Source organism: Notamacropus eugenii, chromosome 5 (assembly GCF_028372415.1).
Source record: "Notamacropus eugenii isolate mMacEug1 chromosome 5, mMacEug1.pri_v2, whole genome shotgun sequence".
NCBI lineage: Eukaryota > Metazoa > Chordata > Mammalia > Diprotodontia > Macropodidae > Notamacropus > Notamacropus eugenii.
In genome coordinates, this window is record NC_092876.1 from 241,549,340 (window position 1) to 241,571,806 (window position 22,467).

The 22,467-nt window shown below is 36.6% G+C and overlaps 1 protein-coding gene across 10 annotated transcripts in view; it reads left to right on the forward strand.

The window, feature by feature from the left end:
- Window positions 1–17,783, forward strand: part of OSBPL6 (oxysterol binding protein like 6) — a 265,398-nt gene extending 247,615 nt beyond the window's left edge. For all 10 annotated transcript variants that reach the window (XM_072612433.1, XM_072612440.1, XM_072612438.1 and 7 more), the window contains 4 exons: window positions 1,183–1,327; window positions 6,433–6,559; window positions 13,993–14,115; window positions 17,065–17,783. In XM_072612433.1, the coding sequence (XP_072468534.1) occupies window positions 1,183–1,327; window positions 6,433–6,559; window positions 13,993–14,115; window positions 17,065–17,173 (504 nt within the window). In that variant the 3' untranslated portion in view covers window positions 17,174–17,783. The remainder of the gene's footprint in view (window positions 1–1,182; window positions 1,328–6,432; window positions 6,560–13,992; window positions 14,116–17,064) is intronic.
- Window positions 17,784–22,467: the final 4,684 nt, after the last annotated feature.

Here is a 22,467-nt window from a genome sequence, read left to right on the forward strand (position 1 = left end):
GACCTTTAGCTCAGTTCTCTCATTTTACAGAGGAGACAGCTAAGGCTCAGAAATACAGATGATTTACCTTTAAGATCACACGGAGGTTAGTGGTAGAACCCACTTATTTTGATTCCTAATCCATTGTTTTTTCTGTTACATGAATGAGTGTGTACACCAGGGTATGTCCTAGATAGAGGGATTAGTATTACTAATACAATTTACGAATTTACCAAAATACTTTGAAGATGATTTCTGGATCCATTTCTCCTTTTTATATTTCAAATACTGAAATTAACTTGTTACTAAGTATAGTGGAGGTATTTGACAATAATGAATAATTAATTATGGTTTATTAACATAGATCTCAACTCTTGTAAGGTAGAAACTAATATCATATTTGTTTCACAACCTGATCCTTTCTAAAGAATGATCAATAAATTATTAATGAATGAATAAAATAATATATTGCACTAACTGGAACCTGGGTTATTATCCTACCTTTGCCACTGGCCACCTGGGTAGCCATGGACAATTCAATTCAATTCAACAAGCATTTATTAAGCACCTATTATATATCAGATACTATCTGAGTTCTAGAGATTTTTTTAAAAAGACAATTAAAACAGTACCTGCCCTCAAAGAGCTTAAATGCTACTGGAAAGACATAACCTCTTTAATTCCCAGTTTCCTTAATTGACAGTTTCCCTGAACTTCATTTTCCTCATCTGCTAAATGAAATGGTTAAACTAGATTACCCTGAAGTCCTTTCTAGCTCTTACCATGAATCCTAAAATAGGGGGAAGAGTATATTAGAAGTTTTCTAAGGTTTTTCTAGCTCTAAAATTCTATTCTATTCTTCTTTTTTCTATTTCAAAATGAAGTCATGTTCAAGTGTTTAGAAAAAATATATATTAAAAACTTATGTTAAACTATATATTTAGCTAATGCCCTACCTCTTTCCTTCTTCACATTCCAATTCATCAAATATTTGGAATGAACTGTGTAATGATGCATCAAGCATTTGTTTATAATCTTTTTAAGTGGTCTAGGCATTGAGTTTTTCAGCTAAGTAAATTTCTTTAGTCTTTGTTAGAATGGGATGTTTTCGGATAAAGGCTTTAAACAGTGCCTTCTGGCTTTAATATCACTATAGGTTGAGACTGGCAGTATGACAAATTGGGGGGGTTGTTTTTTTTCTAGGTGAATTATTGGAATTCTAATGTAAACGAAGTCCAAGGGGTTGTCATGGATCAGGAAGGAAAGGTGGTTCACCGTCTCTTTGGAAAGTGGCATGAAGGATTATACTGTGGCGTACCACCATCAGCAAAGTGCATATGGAGGCCAGGTGAGACCTTCCCGTGTATACTCCTGAAAGAAGGGCGCAAGAAAGAGTTTAAACGGCAGAATGTAATTTAATGAAGTAATATTGTCACATGACAAATATACTTTCTCAACTATTTTTTCTGTTAATGGAGAGGTCTAAAATGTAACTAATCAAAAGTAAATACAGTTACATATTTAGGTAACTTGTAAGTTTTTATAGAAACAACAACTCACTTTTGTGTGGTGTTTCCTCACAGCAAACACTGTGAAATAATGAGTGCAAATATGAGGGTGTCAGACTTGGAATCTGATGGACCTGTGTTTCAATCCCACCTTCAGCATGTACTAGCTGTGTGATTTGGGGCAAGTCATTAATTTGTCTGAGTCTCAGTTTTTTCATCTGTAATAAGAGGATGACAATTCATTGCATTCATCTCTTAGTTGTTGTGGAGCTTGGAAGTCAAATGAGATAATGTCTAAAAAGTGGTCTACAAATCTTAAAGTTCTTGATAAATGGCAGAGATTTTTACTCCCATTTTATACATGGAGATAGTAAAGAGTATAGAAGTTAAGTGGCTGCCCAGCTTCCTGTTGTTAATAATTACTGTTATTTATAGATCTGTTTAACTTTTGTGAGACACTTGATTACCTCATTTAATCCTCAGAACAATCTTGAGAGATTTTGCAGATGAGAGAACTGAGGCTTTGAGATATAAAGTGAGCTATCCATGGCCATATGGCTAGCTAGTATCAGCGATAGCCTATGGATCTGAGTCTCCCATGACTCTAGCTCTCACACATTTGCCCCTACTTCAGACTGCCCTGTTTCCTTATTGTTACTATTAATCCATAGAAAACTACCATCTCTTAATTCTGAGAAGTTTAAAGACATCAAAGTCATGTTTGGTTGGCTGCTCTATTGCTCCCTAGTCTGTGCTAGGACAATGAGGATAATCTTGACTAGAAGCATTGGGAATGGGGGGGCAGCAGCAGGATAAAATGTGGGTGAATCAGTCATTAGGACCTAAGAGAGGGGGAAAAGGAAGAGGGAGGAAAGAAAACTGCAAATGGACCAAAGTGGCCCAGGAAAATATTCTGTAATTGGAAGTCCTTGATACATTAGGATGTAAATTATTTTCTATTATAAATTTTCTATTGTAAACCTGTTTCTGAATTCCAATTGAAAAACCTAATAATTTTACCAAAGGCTTATTTTGGTCACATAAAAATATATTTTTCTCTATTACTGAGTGCTTCCAGTAAATCCTAATAATGTTTACTAACTTAAATTTGCATAGCATTTTAAGTTCTTTAAGGGAGCTTTACAAATGGTTCAGCAGAAGTAGTCTTGTAAATTCCAAGCCTTTGTAGATTTTGGAAACGATGAATTTTAATATATTAGTGCCCAAATAGATGGGAGGTAGGGGAGGGAGTGAAAGGAAAGGAGAAAATAGGGAGAGGGAAGAAGATTTTAGATCTAACAGAGAAATCCCAAATTTTCTTAAGCCAAACAAATAAATAGCAATAATTGCTCACATTTATTTTTCAGGTTTATAAACTGATTCCTCATTACACTTCTGTGAAATAGTATAAATGTAAAGAAAGAGACTGCTAGAGCAGCATGTTGTAGGCATTGTCAGAGTTGTTCACTGTTTTAGGTGTTCCTAATTTACTTCTTTTCTTTCTTACAAGAATAGATTTAACTCAGAACAATAGAACATTTCCAGAAATTATTGATACACGTTCAAAAAAAAGTAAAAAAATTTCTAAATCTGTTATCCCTAAATTGTGAGTGAAGGTTTGACCATATCCATCTTCCCTCTCCTTTTCTACCAAAAGTTCTAAAATGGGATTGTTATCTTTTTCCAGTGGTTCCAATCATTTCTATCTAGACAACTAGTTTTTTCCTTGTTGGTAAGCAACAACTCCTAAATAGAAATTACCTTCATTGATTTACCTACATTTTGAAAGATGAACTGATCATTTTAAGCCAGTTGGTGCTATCCTTAGCTATCCTACTGGGGGCACAGAGAGAGTTCCAGTAGATATCCAGTAACTGAAATATCAGATGACTGTGTCCATGTCCAGGCTTATGTTTGGTTTCCCAATCCTTGTCCAGTTCCTCTGTCAAGGTGGTGTCTAATAAATTCTAGTGTCAAAATCCCTTTTGTTTCTAACACTGTTACTCTTCAACCCAATGCCTTCCACCATGTTTCTTTGTCCTTGTCATTTCTGGGTGGTCTTCAGTGAACATATATCTTCTTGATAAATAATGATACACTATGTCTTCTAACAGAGGTTGAAAAGTGAGGTGAAAAGGTGGAATCAGGGAATATCTATTACATAGATAGAGAATATAGACAGAATTTTCAGGGAGTTTGGTTGTAAAAAGGAGGAGACATTAGATCATGGCTTGAGGAGATGATGAGATCAAGTGAAGGTTAGGGAAGATATGAGCATGTTAGATTGGAGATTAGAAAGAGGATGACTGAAGGGACAGCCTGTAACAGAAGATGGAAAGAAATGGGATCAAGAATACAAAGGGGGAGGGGGCAGAGGTTGGCCGTAGAAGGACACAGACCATCTTTTCCTCCAAGACTGGTACAGAGGATTAGAAAATGGATGATACTGTGGAAGGGTTTGGAGTTATGGAGGAGGGAAGAAAAGAAATCTTATGAGGAATGGCCTCTGTTTTTTATTATTTTTTGTAAAATTTGACTTTTCTAGGAGGGGGTGGTATAGGTGATTTGAGTAAAGAAAACATTTGAAACATTGTGGGGGCGGCTATGACAGGGAGTGAGCCAGGGAAGAGTAAAAAGGTTGCCATGGGCCGCAGCTGGAAATAGGTAATAAGACTTCAGTGGTGGACCTAGTAGGCACAACTATGTGTCTCCCACTGGCAGGCAGCATGCAGTTAGAGAAGGCATCCTTTTATTGATTTTATAGCAATCAAATTAATAATTTACTGAAAGTCTTTACCCAGTAAACTTCAGAGTACTCTTTTTCTTCCTTCCGCACCCTAAGCTTCAGTTGACATTTCTAGCATGTAATCAAAGTTAATTTAGCTTTGTGCAAATTTGCTCCTTTTTGTAGTTTAATTTTAAAATATGACTTAGATAACTAAAAATATGTGTTACCCTAAAGCTTTTTTCATATATTTTGGTTTGGTAAAATAAGAGGTAATAGGATGTAATTGATAAAGTGCTAGACTTGGAGTTAGCAATACTCATGTCTAATTCACTTCTTTTGGCATAATCATTGGAAGAAGAAAAGATGAAAACATTTATTAAGTGTTAACTATATGCTAGGCATTACAAGTATTTTATCATTTGATAACAACTCTGGGAGAGATAAATGTTATTGTATGCCAATTTTACAGTTGTAGAAACTGAGGCAGACTTGTTCAGCATCACATAACTATTAAGTGTCTGGCTAGATTTAAATTTAGGTCTTCTTGACTCTAGATTCGGTGCTCTAATCACCTAGCCTACCTGGGGCAAGTCACTTAATCTCAGTTTCTCATCTGTAAAATGGAAATCATGCTAACATCTACTCCACAGGGTTGTGGTGAGAATCAAGTGAGATAATGCATATAAAATGCTTTGTAGACTTTAAAGCACTGTATAATTGTAACATCTTATTATGATAAAGTGTGTTTGCATTTCAAGAATACAGCAAAAATCATGGTACCCTGATTCGCACTCAGTGCTAATTTATCCTGTCATTTCAACTCTAATAAGAGATAATTCTGTTAAATTTAATGACTATAAACAACTTCATTATTCTTGTAGAGTCTGAGTAACTCAATTGCATAGGTCTGATATCAAGTAGCAGTAAGAAAAAAATCTTTGTTACTTATTTTGTCACCAAGGATTCATAGCTTTATGGATTTGCTTACCAATTTGAGTAATTTTGAAATTGACAGTGGAATTTCCCTAGAGTCATTAGTAAGCTTTACATTTGCTGTTAGTAAAGTAGTTAAAGTGTCAACACAAAGCTCTTACAGATTACCATGTGTTTTCTTCTCCGTAACACCACCAAGCAAGCCTCGTTTTTTCATAAAGCTAATTATATTGGCATTTTGTAAACACATTGAGTTTTAAAAGAAACATGATGAAATTGTTCAGCCAGCATGTTCTAAAACAGTGTATAAGGAAACCTGTCTTTTTGTCGGTCTATTAATATAATTAAATTAAATATATAATTTAAATTAAATAATTAAATTAAGATGGATTTTTAAAATCTTCATTTTATGATAATCACTATGAAATTACAAAATAGAGTTCCTTGAGTGGATTGTAAGAGAGTCACAATCTCACGTCTTAATTGATGTCCAAAATGAGGTCTGTCAAGTGATGCAATGTACCAGCCCCTATGCTAACTGCTGAGAATACAAAATCAAAAATAGTTCCTGTCCTTCAGGAGCTCTTAGTCCAGTGAGGGAGACAACATGCAAGCAACTCAGTCCTTACAAGATAGAGAGTAATCAAGTTGGGAACTCATTGTATTGCACCTGGACTAGACCATATTGGAATTTGGTATTTAGTTCTGGGTACCATATTTTAGGAAGGACTTTGACAAACTGGAGTTTATCCAAACCAATACTAATAGGATGGAAGGGGACTGAAAACTGTTCCATACAAGGATTTGTTGGAGGAAGGAGATATTTGACCTGGAGAAGGGGAGATTTAGGAAGACTATAATAGCAGAATTTAATTATTTGAAAAGCTCCCATGTGAAAGAAGAATTCAGTGTATTCCACTTGCTTCCAAAGAACAGAACTAGGAACAAAGGATAGAAGTTATAAAGACACAAATTTAGGCTCTATATATGGAAAAATTAATGATACAGAAATGAAATTGACTGAATTGGGGTAGTAGTGAGGCCCCAATCACTGGAGGACTTCAGAGGCTGCTTATCCCTTATTGAGATAGTTCAGACATAGGATGAGGTCTCTTCCAACTCGGTGACTTCAGTCGGATACGTTCATGGTTATATAAAGTGATGGCATTACTGAGTTTTAACTGTTTATAGCAATGAATCACCTGGGCACCTTAATTTTTTTTGTTTGGGTTTTTTGTTCCTAATGTATCTCAGTCATAGTTTATTTTGTTGGATTTCTTTCAGGTTCCATGCCAACCAATTATGAACTCTACTATGGCTTTACAAGGTTTGCTATTGAACTCAATGAATTAGATCCTGTCCTGAAAGAACTGCTTCCTCCAACGGATGCTCGATTCCGGCCAGATCAGAGGTGAGAATTTTAATATTTTTAAACGATTTTAATGAAAGTATTTCAGGATCTCCAGAGGTTAACAAACCATTCTCCCCTTCACTGTTTCAGCAAATATATTTTGAATACTTCTTATGCAAAACAGTACTCAAACTAATCAAAACAGAATGCTCTCTTTTGTAATATGCTAAATTTTCGGTTTATCGAACCTGTAAAAATATCCGCTGGAGCTTCCTTGCTTCTCTTTTTTTGTTTGTTTTTGTATTTTTTAAAATTTATTTATTTTTACTTTTCAACATTCATTTCCACAAGATTTTGAGTTCCAAATTTTCTCCCCATCTCTCCCCTTCCCCCACCCCGAAACACCATGCATTCTGATTACCCCTTCCCCCAATCTGCCCTCCCTTCTATCACACCCCTCCCTTCCCTTATCCCCATCTTCTCTCTTTTCTTGTAGGGCAAGATAGATTTCTATACCCCATTACCTATATTTCTTATCTTCCAGTTGCATGCAAAAACAATTCTCAACATTCATTCCTTAAACTTTGAATTCTAACTTCTCTCCCTTCCTTCCCCGCCCCCCCCCGCCCCATCCCCACTGAGAAAGCAAGTAATTCAATATAGGTTATATATGTATAGTTTTGCTAAAGACTTCCATAATAGTCATGTTGTGAAAGACTATATTTCCCTTCATCCTGTCCTTCCCCCGATTTATTCTTTTGTCTCTTTAGACTTTGTCCCTCTCCTAAAGTGATTACATCTCATTACTCCCTCCTCCCATTTGAGCTCCGTTTTGTCATCCCCCCCATCCCACTTATCCCCTACTGCCCTACTTTCCTGTAGTGTAAGATAGATTTTCATACCAAATTGAGTGTGCATGTTATTCCCTCCTTAAGCCAAATGTGATGGGAGTAAGCTTCACTTTTTCCCTCTCACCTCTCCCTTTTTCTCCTCATTTGAAAACACTTTTTCTTGCCTCTTTTATGAGAGATAATTTGCCCCATTCCATTCCTCCCTTTCTCCTCCCACTATATTCCTCTCTCACTCCTTAATTTTATTTTTTTAGATATCATTCCTTCCTATTCAACTCATCCTGTGCCCTCTGTCTATATGTATATATATAGATGTGTGTGTATATGTATGTATGTATGTATGTATGATCCCTCCAACTACTCATATACCAAGAATTGCAAATTCAAGAGTTACAAATATTATCTTTCCATGTGGGAATGTAAACAGTTCAACTTTAGAAAGTCCCTTGTGATTTCTCTTTCCTGTTTACTTTTTCATGCTTCTCTTGATTTCTTGTGTTTGATGTTGTATTTTTTTTTTTTAATCATAAGAAAAAATAAACAAAGAGAAGAGTATAGTAATGAGGAAAGGAACTGGGACTAGGAGTCGCAGAATCAGTGAAAGGACATCAAATCTAAACCCATCAAAAGTTCCCCTCTATAGTGTCTGCAGTAGTCACTCAGTCTTTCCCAAAAACCCAATATGAGGGTGAAGCCAAGAACTCTACAGACATTTCATTCCGCTTTGGGATAATTCTAATTCTTCTACCCTACTCCACCTTCAAATACTTGAAGGTGGTTCTCTTCTCCAAGTTAAACATGTCTAGTTTCCATGACTAATGCCTACATGAAGTGACCTCATGGCTCTTCTGCATATTGATTACCTTCCTCTGAGTTACCCTTCAACTTAACAATGTTCTTCTTACCACCCTGTAGTAACCAGGACTGAAGATAGTACTACAGCAGCAGTCTGGTCAGGGCATAATAGTGCAGGACAGTCACCTCCGAGATCCTAATCACTCTTAATGCAGCTTAAGATCATGTTTGTGTTTTTTATTACAATCCCATTCTGACTTGTATCAAACTCAGATCTTTTTTCTGTTGATCATTGGTTAATCAAACCTCCCCTTATATTGCACTTGTGAAGTTGAGGTTTTTGAACTCAATTCTAAGATTTGATTAAATATTAAAATATTATCTTGTTAGATTCAGTTCAGCGTCCTAGCTTGTCAGGGTCTTTTTGGATCCTGATTCTGTAATCCGGTGATTAACTCTACCTCCCAGCTTTGTGTACTCTGTAAATTTGATAAGCATAACATCTCTTCCTTTATCCAAGTCATTGATTAACGTGAAGCAGTCTAGTTACCAAGGATAGATTCCTATGCTATTCCACTAGAAATGGCTATCCCAGTTCACGAATTCAATCAGTTCTGCACCCACCTAACTATATTATTGTCTAGTCTATGTATTTCCATCTTATCCTTAAGAAAAACATCAGAAAATGTCAAACACTTTGCTAAACTTTAGGTAAACTATATCTACACCATCCCCTTATCTACCAGTCTAGTAACTTTTTTAAAAAAGGGAGGGGAGGGATTACATTAGTCTAATGTTCTTGATGAAGCCAAGAATTGTGATCATTGCTTCCTTTTCTACATGCTCACAACCATCTTTTCAATACTGTTAGATAATTTTACTATGAACTGAAGGCATGTTTACTATATGATAATTTGTAGGTTCTCTTCCTTCCTCCCTCCCTCCCTTCATCCTCTTCCTCCTCTTTTTTTTCCCCCTTCCCCAGTTCTTCCATACCTCTTTCATTCTTCATCATATTTCCAATATCATTCACAGTGGCTCACTCCTTATATCTGAAGATTCTGCAGACCCTAGGATGGGGCTCATCGGGGCCTGATGACTTGAACTCTTCAAAGATAAGCACCCTGTTCCAGCCTCAGTCACATATTAGCTGGGTGATCCTGGGCAAGCCACTTAATTTGATGTTTGCCTCAGTTTACTGTAAAATAGGAATGATTATACCACCTCCCTTCCTGGGTTGTCTTGAGAGTCAAATGAGATAATAATAAAAAATGCTTAGCGTAGTACCTGGCAGATAGTAAGTACTATGTAAGTGACTGGTAGTATTATCTCCAAACTATTAGCCATTTTCCTTCAGTCCCTTCTAGTCCTAATGGCATTCTGCTTGGTGGGAAAATGGAAGTAAAATAAAGTTAATCAGCTCTACCCTCCATAGTCACTTCTTAGCATGTCAATCAGGTGAGCAGCACTACTTGTCCCTTGTTAATTGTTTTCATTTTACCAAAGTAACTCTTAAAAAAAAAAAAAAGATCAAACACTTTCTGTTGTCCTTAGCTTTTATCACCACCTCAGTTCATTATAAGATTAGTATTCCAGCCACTATCCTTAGGGGACCATACCAGTTTTACTTTCTGTTACCTGCCCTTACTTTCATTTTCTATCCATGTATTTTTAATATCTAAGTTGAGTGATGAGTTCCCTGGTTGGGTGGCAGAGCCTGGAGTCCCAAAGACCTGAGGTCACATTCAACCCCAGGCACTAATTAGCTGTGTGACCCTCAGGCAAGTCATTTAAACTGCTTGCCTCAGTTTCCTCCACTATAAAATGGGGATGATAATAGCACTTAACCTCCCAGGATCAAATAAGGCAATACAGTATTTGTAAAACATTTAGCACAATGCCTGCCACATAGCAGACATTTGATAAATGTTTGTTTGCTACCTTTCTTTTCTTGTCATGAAAATTGTTTCTTCAGAATCTCATTTGTAAGAGTTTGTCTGATTTCCCCTTTGAGTCATAGAACGTGTGATCCTACAGTGCATTCTCTGAAGCCTTTGAATCCGTTCTCCTCTCATCTAGGATGACTCTGCTTCCCTCTCCTTCTCTGTCACAAATTTGAGGATATACTCATCATTTCCCCATGAAGTTCCCGTCATTTCCGCCTCTGCTGCCATTTCTTCCTTGTTACTGAGAACTAGCTCTAAAATAGAAAGTCTCCCTCAAAATGATGTCTTCACCACTTTAAGGAAGAAATTGTTACCAAGTCAGTTCAAGAAATAGTTGGTTGTTTTACTTTTTGTGCAGGAAGTGCTCTTACTAACCAAAGTCTCCCTTCATTACTTTTCTCATTTTTGCTGAATCATTTTTCAGTCGTGTTCAACTCTTCATGACCCCATTTGGGGTTTTCTTGGCAGAGATACTGGAGTGGTTTGCCATTTCCTTATCCAGTTCATTTTGCAGATGAGGAAACTGAGGCAAAAAGGATTAAGTGACTTGTCCAGGGTCACATAGCTAGTGTCTGAGTTTGAGTTTGAACCCAGGAAGAATCTTCCTGACTCCATGCCTGCCACTCTACCCACTGTACCTGCCCCTAAATGTTTGTTTCGTCATTTTCAGTCATATCCAACTCTTCAAGACCATTCTTGGGGTTTTGTTCACAAAGGTAGTGGAGTTGTTTGCCATTACCAATGAGAAAACTGAGGCAAACAGCATTCAGTGACTTGCCATGGGTCACATAGCTACTATATAATGAATGCATCCACGTAATACTTAAAATTTATTTTCCAAATGCCTCATTTATGTTCTTCCTCCTCCCCCAGTGATCAGAAATGTACACTGCTGACAATATTACTTGTTTTTGCTTCTGTGCATCTTTACCCAAATGTTTTCCACCATGATTACTACCTCTTTTTTTCTGTATTTCCTCACATGAATATATCTTAATACTTATGCTACTTTGCACCTTTTTTATCTATGCCATTCCTTTTGAGTAAAAATGTATCCTTCCCCTGCATGTTCCTCATCATGAGCCCCAGACCATCATATCTCAGGGATCTCTTTAAATTCAAACTTGCCTATGTGTTAGGCTTTCGACTCTCTTGTTACCTATGTTTTGTGCACCTTTATATAGATATCTGGATTTCGTTGTTTGCTCTTTCTTCGCTCTGGTGAGTTTTGGGGTATACCCAGGTCTTTTCTCTTTATCTTACAGCTACTCTTTATAGCTTAGTGGCTGTACAAAGGCAATTTTCTTCCTCCCCATTCTTGTTTGAGTTTAAAACCCATTTGATTAGATTTGCAAGACTACTGAAAAATGCCTTTTCAGCCGCCTAGATTTGTGCCATCCGTAGTCAGGAGCCTGTCATTCTGATATGTTAAGTTGTGGTGCAGAAATCCCAATCCCATCGTCCCTTCACAGCTCTTTACAAATCTTTCTTTCTTTTCTGAAGCTCTTGCCTTCAATCAGCTATGGCGGTTAAACCACTGGGTGCCACTGGTGTCTTTGTTTTCTTGGAGGAGGTTTCATAATCCTTGACCATTCTTTCTAAATTCCTTGTGGCAAGATCTTTGTGCTCACGTTAATAATTGCTTCTTGCTGGATATCTACATTTACCAGTAACTTCCTTTATAAAATGTTATGTTATATGCTTATACTTGGCCCTCATTTTTGAAATTTTTAATATCTCCATTAGAATTTTTATTCATTCTCTCAATTTTGTTCCCATATTTCTCCTTCCTCATTCATTCATATATACATTGCCTTGTTTTGCCCATCATTCTCTTATCAAGAGTTTTTACCACATTTCCTGCTCCCCTTTTTTACAGAAATTATTCTTTCCCATATATTTTGAATGTAGGAAAAAATGTCCCAGCTTCTATCAATTTTTTTCACATAAGTTTAATTCAAAATAAAAGGGATGCAATAGGATTCCTTTGTAGCGATAACCCTAAACCTCCATCAATGGGTAGAAGATTACTGTGCTTTTTAAAAAAATAACCAATTCCACATTGTTCATTATTAATCCACTAGTGTCTAAAAACTTTTGGCAGTCATGCAAATCTTCACTTTGTCACGGATGTATCTCCTGATGCATTTTAAGATCGTTTCCTCTTGGTCAGGCCTCTGGAGATGGAGAACAGCTGGCTGTCTTGCTCTGTAATGGCACTTGTGGATGCTCGGCACAGCCTCATGTATATATAACAAGTGCGCTTTGATAAGAACAAAGAGAAGACTGCCTTTTGACCTTGTATCCCCCAACAATGTTCTCATGAGAGAATAATTTTTTTTAAAGCATTTCTTACAGAATTCTTCTTTTCTTTCCTTTTTTACATCGGACAATCCAAATTTCCCACCTTTTTTAAGTTCTAGAATTCTAAAACAGGCAGAAGAACCTGGTAAGGGTCAAATCCTTCCTGATTCCTACCCTTAATGGGATTCTTCCCAGAGGGATTTTGCATTTCATAGTAGAAGTATCCCTGGAAAGTTATAGAAAAGTCCAGTTTTGAGAAATCAAATCACCTTATCCCACAACCTTACAGAAAATTAGCCAAACATTTTATTTTGAGATACTTTGTGTTTATTTCTAAGGAATAAAATTTCTCATTTTTAATTAGCTGGAAGTTGTTGATTTTTTTTTTTTCTGATCGCCATGAAGTTAGTCCAAAAACAAATACAAGTGCACAGGAAAACTGGCTATCCAAAGAAACCTAGCAGTGATTAGTCTTGTAAAACAACACTATATTTTAAAGTAAATAATTGTCTATTTATCTGACTTAGATTTTTATGTGGGTAATACCAGGTGAAAAGGCCCTACTCAGTTATTGGAGGAGGGGAAGAGTAGATTGATAATTTAGTTGCTCATTTGCTAGTTAGGAAAGATTATAGGATCATATATTTATAGTTAAGTGGGACTTAACGTCACTTAGTCCAACCACTCCATTTTATAGATGGTGAAACTTAGGGCAAGGGAAATTAAATTAAATACTTTGCCCAAGGTCACACAGGTAGAATTTGAACCCATGTCCTCCCACACCAAATTTAATCTTCATTTTACTCTTCTACATTGCTTTTTCCTGGTCTCAGTTAGGACAAGAATAAAGAAGGAAAAATTTTAGTGGGCTGGATTTAAATTACATGAGAAAGAATTACTTATTTAGTTTATATTTCAGGAGTTTTGAGACATAACCAAGAAATACAGAGGTTTGCAGGGCTGAAGGAGTTCTACTTTTTTATCCCTTGGTGTGGAGATGATGAGATAAGACCAAATAGAAAGTTTCCAATAGCACTGATTGTGTGTGTGTGTGTGTGTGTGTGTGTGTATTCATGTGCACCCCTGTGCATATATATATATACGTGTGCATGCGTGTGTGTGTGGTATCATACATACATCATGCAATATCCAGATTAATAGCAATGAGGAAATTGTTAAGACTGCAGGGTATGACGGGGTAGCTAGGTGGTGTAGTGTATCCACTGCTAGACATAAAGTCAGGAAGACTCATCATCTTGAGTTCAAATCTGGCTTCAGACACTCACTTGCTGTGTGACCCTGGGCAAGTCACTCAACCCTATCTGCCTCTTTATAAAATGAGCTTTATAAAATTTCTTTATAAAATGAGCTAGAGAAGGAAATGGTGACCCACTCCAGTATCTTTGCCAAGAAAACCCCAAATGGGGTCATGAAGAGTTGGACACAACTGATAAAAAAGGGCATAATAATACATTAAAATTCTGCAATATTTTCTACTCGTAGTAACCAGGATAACTACTTTTGTGCTATGGACTAAATTATTTTACTGCTCCCTAATGTGATGTGTCTTCTGAAAGATGAACTATTCTGTGCTTAGGTTTTTGGAAGAAGGCAATTTAGAAGCAGCAGCTGCTGAGAAGCAAAGAGTAGAAGAGCTCCAAAGATCCAGGAGGCGATACATGGAAGAAAATCACCTGGAACATATACCAAAATTTTTTAAGTAAGTTAGTCCATTTCCATAACCAGCTTCTTATATTTTTCAGGGAGAAAAAAAGCATTGTCATAAAAGATAGCTACTAGTGAATAAAAATAAGAACACTAGTAATAGGAGAATGTAAGAGAGGCAAAGAAATTGAGCCCATTAAGAGTGTAAATGTTGCTTTCTGCTCAGGAAGCATTGAAAAAATCTTGGTGTTCGTGAATACTTTAGACTCACTAATCCTGAAAATGCTAAGCCAGAGTCTTCATTCTCTTCTTTATGCTGCCTATGGAAGATGCTGATGACTTCCTTGCAAAAGGAAGGTGAAATCTTACCATGATGCCTTGTTTAGTGATCAGATACTCTGTAGGGAAAATATCAACTCTTCACTCTTCCTTGCCAAGAAATGTGTAACTATTCTGCTTTCAACAAGAGAAAGTCACCATGACCTGATATTTGAATTATGAATATGCAGCCCATTTTACTTTTAGAACCATCCAGAAGTGGAATGGGTTGCCCAAGTAGGCAGCGGATTTCCCCATATTGGAGGTCTTCAAGGAAAGACTGGATGACCGCTTGTCATTGCTTACAAAGGGCATTCTTGTTCATGAAACAATTGTACTAGATGGCACTTTGAACGCCAACATTCATTTACTTGGTGAATAGCTGTCTTTGAGGTCCATTCCATTGTGATGATGACAATTATTAAACAGTGACAGGATAATCATCAGTTGGGTTTCTCTGTCACATAAATTGACAATTATTATATGTCCTTTTATAATCTTCTTTATTTGAAATGTTTAATAACTAAAGAAATACATGTGACCACAGTGCCTAACACAGAGTAGGCACTTAAAAATACTTGCTGACTGATTGATTGGGATAACCCAATTCTGATAACAGAATTAGGATGTTTTTAAAAACTGTCGTTGAGGTATTAGATGCCAAATCAAATTAAAATCACATTTTTCTTTTATTTTGTTTCCATCCTTATTAGACTTAAATTCTTCTGTACACATATACACACAACAAAAAACTACTTTTCTCTTACTTGTGGATCTCTTTTGCTTCAGAATATAGATTCAGAATATAGAAGAGAATTAGTGAGTGAAGAAAGATATAAGAAACCCAATTAACTAATTAATCACTTACTTAGATTAAAAGCAGTTATTGTTTGCCTTATTTTTCTTTCACATTATGTCAGATCCTTTACAATGATTTTCAAATCTCTTGGATTAAAATATAACCAGAAGTAGAATGATTACGTTTTTTTAAATCAAACAATAATTTATAAATTATTTTCATAATTTCATAGGCCTCTTTGAATTCCCATATTACCTAATTACCAAATTACCTAAGTGAGGGGAAAAAAAAAAGAATTATCTCCTTTTATACTTAGATTTGGTTTTTCAGTATCTCATCTTCGCCTAAAATCCTTAGCAAGAATTTGGTCTGAAAACGTGCATGAAAAGTCATAGTCCTCTCCTGCCTAGGCCTCCCCCTGGCACTCCTTCTTTGTTTGTTGGTAGCTGGGATGAGTCTTCACAGCTGGTTTATTTTTACTCTTTTACTACATGCATAACTTGCAAATCCTGACAGCATGAAGTCCCTTCTGTTCTGTACAACCTTCCCTTTAAAGCTGAGTCTTTTGAATTTCTGGGAGTATTTTTTCCTTCCTTCTTATCAGGCAAAACTCAGGAATAAGATCACAGGCCCAGAAACAACTTCATTCCCTTCTTCCCCCCTCAAAATGTTGTAAAGAGGATAAAATCTCAGTTTAAATGATTTTGATTTTAAATAGTACTTAATAGCTTGGCAACTGTGGGCAGATCACAGTGCCTGTCTGGGCATCGTTGGCCTCATCTATAAAATGTTACCTTCTGACTAGGTCTCCAAGTTTCCATCCTTGTTTTTCCATGCACAAAATGTTCCCCAACTCAGGACATTTTCACTGGCTGTCACCCATATCTGAAATGCTCTGTTTCCTTATCTCCATTGCCTGGTTTCCTGGCTTCCTTACCTCATATAAGAAGCAATTCCCAATCTTCCTTAATTCTGGTGCCTTCGCTCTGAGACTCCCCAGTTTCCCTTGTATGTATCTTGTCTGTATCCCCCAGACTGTGAGCTCCTTGAGAGCAAGGACTGGTTTTATTTTGTTTCGTTTTTCTACTTTTTTTTGTGCCTCCAATACATAGCACAGTGTCTAACACATACCAGGAGTTTAATAAATTACTGGGTTTATTGACATGACTTCCCTTTCAGATTCAGTACTCCGGTGATTTTAAAAAATATTTTCAGATTCAGCTGTATCAGAAACTCAATCTGTTTCTGCCTGCTCCAGATTATTCTGAATTAGTGAGGAAGAGTAACTTATGTAGCACAAAAGACCCTAACATATTTGTGGAACTTTGATAATACTCATAGTTTTAAAAGACTTCAAGGAAGTCCACCAGCACATCAGGTGGAACCCCTGTGGCAGATTTATGGTAGGTCATGAACCAAAATAGAATAAGATCACCCGGCATGGTTAGTCTGTGATCTGCATCATTGGAGAGAATGCCCATATTGATGAGATCATAAACCCATTAGCAAATCAGAGTCATATTGGAACCCAGCTGGAATCCAGTGGAAAATGAGAATTTAAAAATCTACTTTGATGTATTAGCCAGATGGTTTCCCACATTAATTATTTTTCCTTTGACATGGTTATGAGGCCAACCACAGTGGTGATATGCTAATACATCTGAATCGGTAGTGGCTGTGACTTTGCAAAGTACAGTTGGCCAAGACTACTCTAGCTATCTAAGATATGTGAGATAAGCTATAGCCAATAATGTGATTTTTAGTAAGTTTCACGTCTACAAAAGAGAATCAAGGTCATTTGAATGTCTTGCAACATGTCAGGCATTTAAAAAATGTTTGGAACTGAGTTTCATTGAATCTGATATGAATTCTTTTATGTTTTCACAGAAAAGTGATTGATGCCAATCAAAGAGAAGCTTGGGTTTCTAATGACACCTATTGGGAGCTTCGAAAGGACCCTGGCTTTAGCAAAGTAGAAAGCCCAGTACTTTGGTAACCCAAGACTGTAGATCCGAGTACACATATCACACTTTGAATGAATAAATAACTATGCACAATGATGTTTCCTATAGCAAAGCGTGGTTTGTGGGTCTACAGAAAACTTGCCATTTGCTTTTCTATTCATCTTTATAATGGACTTTCAGAAGTGCATTAGACCAGGCCCCTGACCACTTTGGGATCCTTTCTGTTTTGCTGCAGCCATACTCCTTAAAACGTCCTCACCCTCGATACACAGACTAAAGGGAGCAGATAAAAGTAATCCAAAGTCCGAAGAGTTTGTAAAGAAAAAAAACTGTACCTGGTGCTTAAAGCCAACCTCGAGAGTTCAAAATAATATGTATAAATGTATAAAACGTGAATTTGGTCATTTGCTTGGAAGAGCCATGATTATATACTATAAACTCCTGAGTCACAGCTGTGGGTCAGTTCAGGCTTGACGTTTGTCTGTCCTTTGATGTGACACGCTTGTGCTGGCCTTGTTAAACAACAATGACAACAAACAACAAACACGATGCTTTGGGAAACCTGTTCCATCCATACGCCATTGTTCATGCCTTAAGAAATGTGAAGATGTAAAATAAACCATTTTAAAATGTGTGCTCTTAGGCTGGTGTGAAGAACAGATCTTTTTGAAGCATGATATGATTCCCATTCTTGGAGTCAAAGCAATCCCATAAATGAGCCTAAATAAAATGGGTGATCACATGGCAAGGAGAAGCTGCACAGTTGGCTTTGATGAGATGGATGCTAGGGTTGGGATCCATCAGAAGAGCAACAGAAAGCTGCATCCAGGTTGCTGGTTAAGAAGTTCCTATCCTAAAATATACCCTTCACTGAGAAATAATCTCTGCTGGTCTTGAAATCTCAGTGAGCTCATTGAGTGGACAAAATCTAATTTGCATACTTTGCATCAGTGTTAAGAAACCTTTGAAGGAGGACATGAAGAGCCCTTTAGGGCCCTATAGTACTATAATCTTAACTGTCATTTTTATGTAAGGCACAGAGGAGATTAATTACATAGATTTAGAGTTGGGATTTGTCATCATATTGCTTGCCAGCCTCCTGACTCTCTCACCCAGGATCCCTAGATAATTTTCAGTAAGGACAGGAAGAAGAACACCTATCTATTAGCATTAATAACTGCTTATTTGTGTGGTCTAAATGAGTCCTATGCAAAACTAGGTTTTATGTTTTCCATGAAGTGACTCTGAGTTTTTTTTCAGGGAGGAAACAAGACTTTTTGTTGGTAGATGGGCATTTATTTATGAAGCACTTAAGGGTTTTTTTTCAGCAATGGAAGAATGGATGAGGAATTCATCGCTTACCCCAAAAGTGGCCATACCTGTATTTTGCATAATTTAGGGCCTGTTTTTCCACTACCACATGGGAGGTTATGCAGGCAACTTGCATCAGTATTCAAAGTTTGTTTTGCATGTAAATGGCAAAATTAATGCCTGTATGAAAATCTCAAGAGATTTTCTTACAGAATGTCTACATATACACTCATATATTTATTCTTAGTTAGTGCCCAATAAATGGGTTACAACTGTTATCTCAGACTGATAACAAGACCATTGAAATTTTACTTATTTAATCACTCATAGTGATTCTTGTATTTATCACCCCCAACAAAAAAGCCAAGGCTTGAAGTAAAACTGTATTTTCCATTCTTTAGATAACACCTGTATCAGAAGTAAAAAGAGGAAACATTAATGAAAGCTTGGGTAAAAGGGATAGAATCTTTCATAATCTAACCAGTTTAGTCAATATGGTTAGATAGGGCACATATTCAGGCTTCCTGTTTAATCTGGTAGGAATGCAGACAGAAAGAGTGAAGCTTTGCATTGGTTTGCAGAAAGGATGCAGACCATATTAAATTAGCAAATAATCAGATTTTTGGCATCTCCATTAAACCACACGAATTTGTCTCCTTCCCACTTTTCTACTTACCCCATTCCATATCTGTGGGTGATTCCACCCATGGGATTACACTCCTTCTTCCATGCTCAGCCCACTCCTCTGTGTGTCCATACAGCTTCCTATGGCGTATGCTTTTAGCAGAATCCTCTTGACCTCTTCTTGTGAAAACAGCTGCTGACCTGCTGTAATTAGTGTTTGAACTTCCCCTCTTGTGCCCTTAAGAGTACTACTTCCTTGAAGTATCTCATAACACAGTCCAAATGTAGGAGAAGTGTTGTGGGAGGTTAGGGGTTATTAAGGGCACAGCTGTAGAAAAGTAATGTTGGAGATTGCTTGAGGAGGCAGTTTGGGAAGATACATAAGAAAGATACATAGAAGCTTGCCATATTGTAGAATTGAGTCAGAAAGAATAACTTCTACCCAGGCTGTGGATTCCAAGGTGGGTTAAAGAGATTATTTGTGAGGAAGCAGGTTTTGATTTCAAATCAAGCAGAACCTACCCTGATGCTCTCTAGCTGGAGAACTGAGGATCTGAGGAATAAAATATTTATCAACTAAATATGCCATTTTAGAGTTCCCAAATCCATCAGACCTCTGATACATACAAATTATATGACCATGAACAAGTTATTTAACTTCTCGGTGCCCCAGACAGTTCTCTAAAATACTTCATAATTGGTATCAGGGAGGGACTTTCCATATTGGATATTCTACACACCGATGGAATCCCATGCTCCCTCAAATCACCCAAAAACCTATATAACTTAATCTTTTGAGCTTTAGACCTGATCACACTGTCATTTGAAAACGTTCAACAAAGTTTTTAGAAAGTGTTACACTGAAGACTGTAAATCCTGGAATTGGTATGTGCATTTACACTTTCCAGTGGTTCATTTATCCTCTTTTATTTGTGCAGTGCTTAAATAACTGTGAAATTTATTATCTTTAGATTTTTTTATACAGTAGCTTAACTGAGACTATATCTTACAGCAGAAATGAAGAATAATATCGGGTAGTTGTTTCAATTAAAAAACCTTAAACTTGTTTTTTGAGAAGTTAACACTATAAACCTGTTTTGTTATTAAAAGACCTCTGTCCACAAAAGACTTTACTAGTAGTCCTCCTTTCATTATTTCTAGTCATTAAGGAGAGCAACCACAAATGATTATAACCCTGCAGCTATGGCTGTGCAACATGGGTCAGTGGTGCAGCCCAGCAAGGAGGCAGCAGCAAAAACAAATTATTCTGTCACATGAATATTACTGCCTAGCATGTGAAGTTGCTCTCTAATAAGCTAGTTCTTTTTAAAATGATATTTTTCCATTAGAAAGAATTAATTTCCATGGATTAAAAATATACCCCTCATAATTTCCATAACAATTATGAATAAGTAAAAAAAGTCATTATTAAAAATTTACAATGTGCAATGCATTGAGTATACAAATGGGAAAGTAAGATAGTCCCTGATCACAAGGAGTTCACATGCTACTAGAGAGAAACAACACATAGAGGAGGGCAAATGGAAAAGCTCAGTGATCCTTGGTGCAGGGGCAAGGCAGATGCTAATGCATTTTCTTTAATCAAACTCTGATTTTTATAAACATAATTATTTAAAATAGCACTCTAGAATTATTTGTGCTCATGACTATAAAGAGCTTTCTCTCCCGAAATCCATTAACCATCACTTAAGCGATCTTCAAAGTTATCACTGAGAGTTGTTTTATCTCCCCTATTAAAAATGACTTTCACTCCTAACCAAAGAACCTTCAGTATAAAGAGTAATTATCCATTTCTTGAATTATCAGACTTGTCTTGCTCATCATTCTTCTAACTTCTTCCTGTCTCTTAGATATTTCACTAAATTGTTAGCTCCTCCACGAAGAAGTGGTTAAGAGAAGTCAAAACAAAAAAACTAACAAATTCCTTTTGCTTAGCAAACCAGTTAAAGGAGAGCTGGTAGGAAGAGGAAGCAATCTTGGGCTAGCTAAAAGGCAGCTGATGTGGCCATCATGTAGATTTTAATTGTCCATTCTTTGCCAGTCCCCTGCCTTTACAGGTATTAAATGTGAGAGGGAGAGTGCTCAGCACAAAATAGTTTCAAATAAAAAGTGGATTATTAAAGTAGTCCAGCCTGTGTACAAAAGTGGAGTCGTTTCCACAAGAGAACCATTATATTAATGGTTTATAAAAAGTCACATCTATGTTCAGAACATCTAATGAGACAATCTGGAATCTGCTTTCATGCATTAGTGATTTTCTCATTGAAAAGGTTGCCCTTGGACCAAAGTACTTTCTTCACAACAGCCCCATAGCTTAGGACATGCACTAGCTATGAATGCTAGCAACCCACCCTTGTTGTCATTCTTTTCATTAAATTCCTTTTGTAATTTTTCAACTAACATTTCAAGCACCACAGAGTGCTTGTGCCCATGTTTAGTCTATGTTACACTATTCCTGGCTCATTTCTAGCTTGGATGAGTAAATGTGATAACAGCATCCTTCTCTAACATAGAACTTCAAGGCCTTGGTTGACCCAAACCTTTTGTCCTTAGGTCCACTTAGAGAAAATGACGAAATATATCAGTTCTAGAAAAGGAGATATTGGCTCTCCTACGTATAGACTTAGTATAAAGGGAGAATCTCTTGTTCAAGATAGTATGATAAATGCAATATATCCAACATTTTAAGCACATGCTACCTGAATGAATAAACCAGCTTAAATTTGATTTGTATCTAAAAGCAGTTACCCCTTAATATTCTACATCCTCTTATCTTTCAAAACAATGAATTGTATTTCCTCCAATGCCTGAGCTCTCATTAAAGAGATAGGGATGCACTTATATGTCTCTCTTTTACCTTTTTTTATATGACATTCTGCTTTTGTAAAATATGCAATATTTATGCATGCTTGTAGGTTTAAAAAAACTGCAACTATTGCAAAGAGACTCTTCATGGACTCAAAACAATGCCGTACAGTTATAGAGCACTTGTTACCTCAGTATTTTCAAATATAGAGCACCTGGTGAGATTTTATGTCTTGTTTTCTGCAGATTTTTTTTCTGTAATATAAAAATGTTTATATTCATCTTTCCATTGTGTCACTCTCACCGCCATTTTCCATCGATTGTGTTTGTATGGGGATGGGGCAAGGAAAGGGAAATGGAAGCTCACAAAAAGAAGGTATAATTTAATTTGTATACTGCCTATTTCTTCACCTAATTTTTAGCCACTATAATAAGCAGATGAACTTCTCGCACTGTTTTGTTAAGTCTTCTTTCTATTGCAGTAGGTTTCCTCTTTTCACTTTGATTATACTTTATATATTCTTATCCTCATAGATCTTAAATAATTAATATGCTGGAAAAAAAT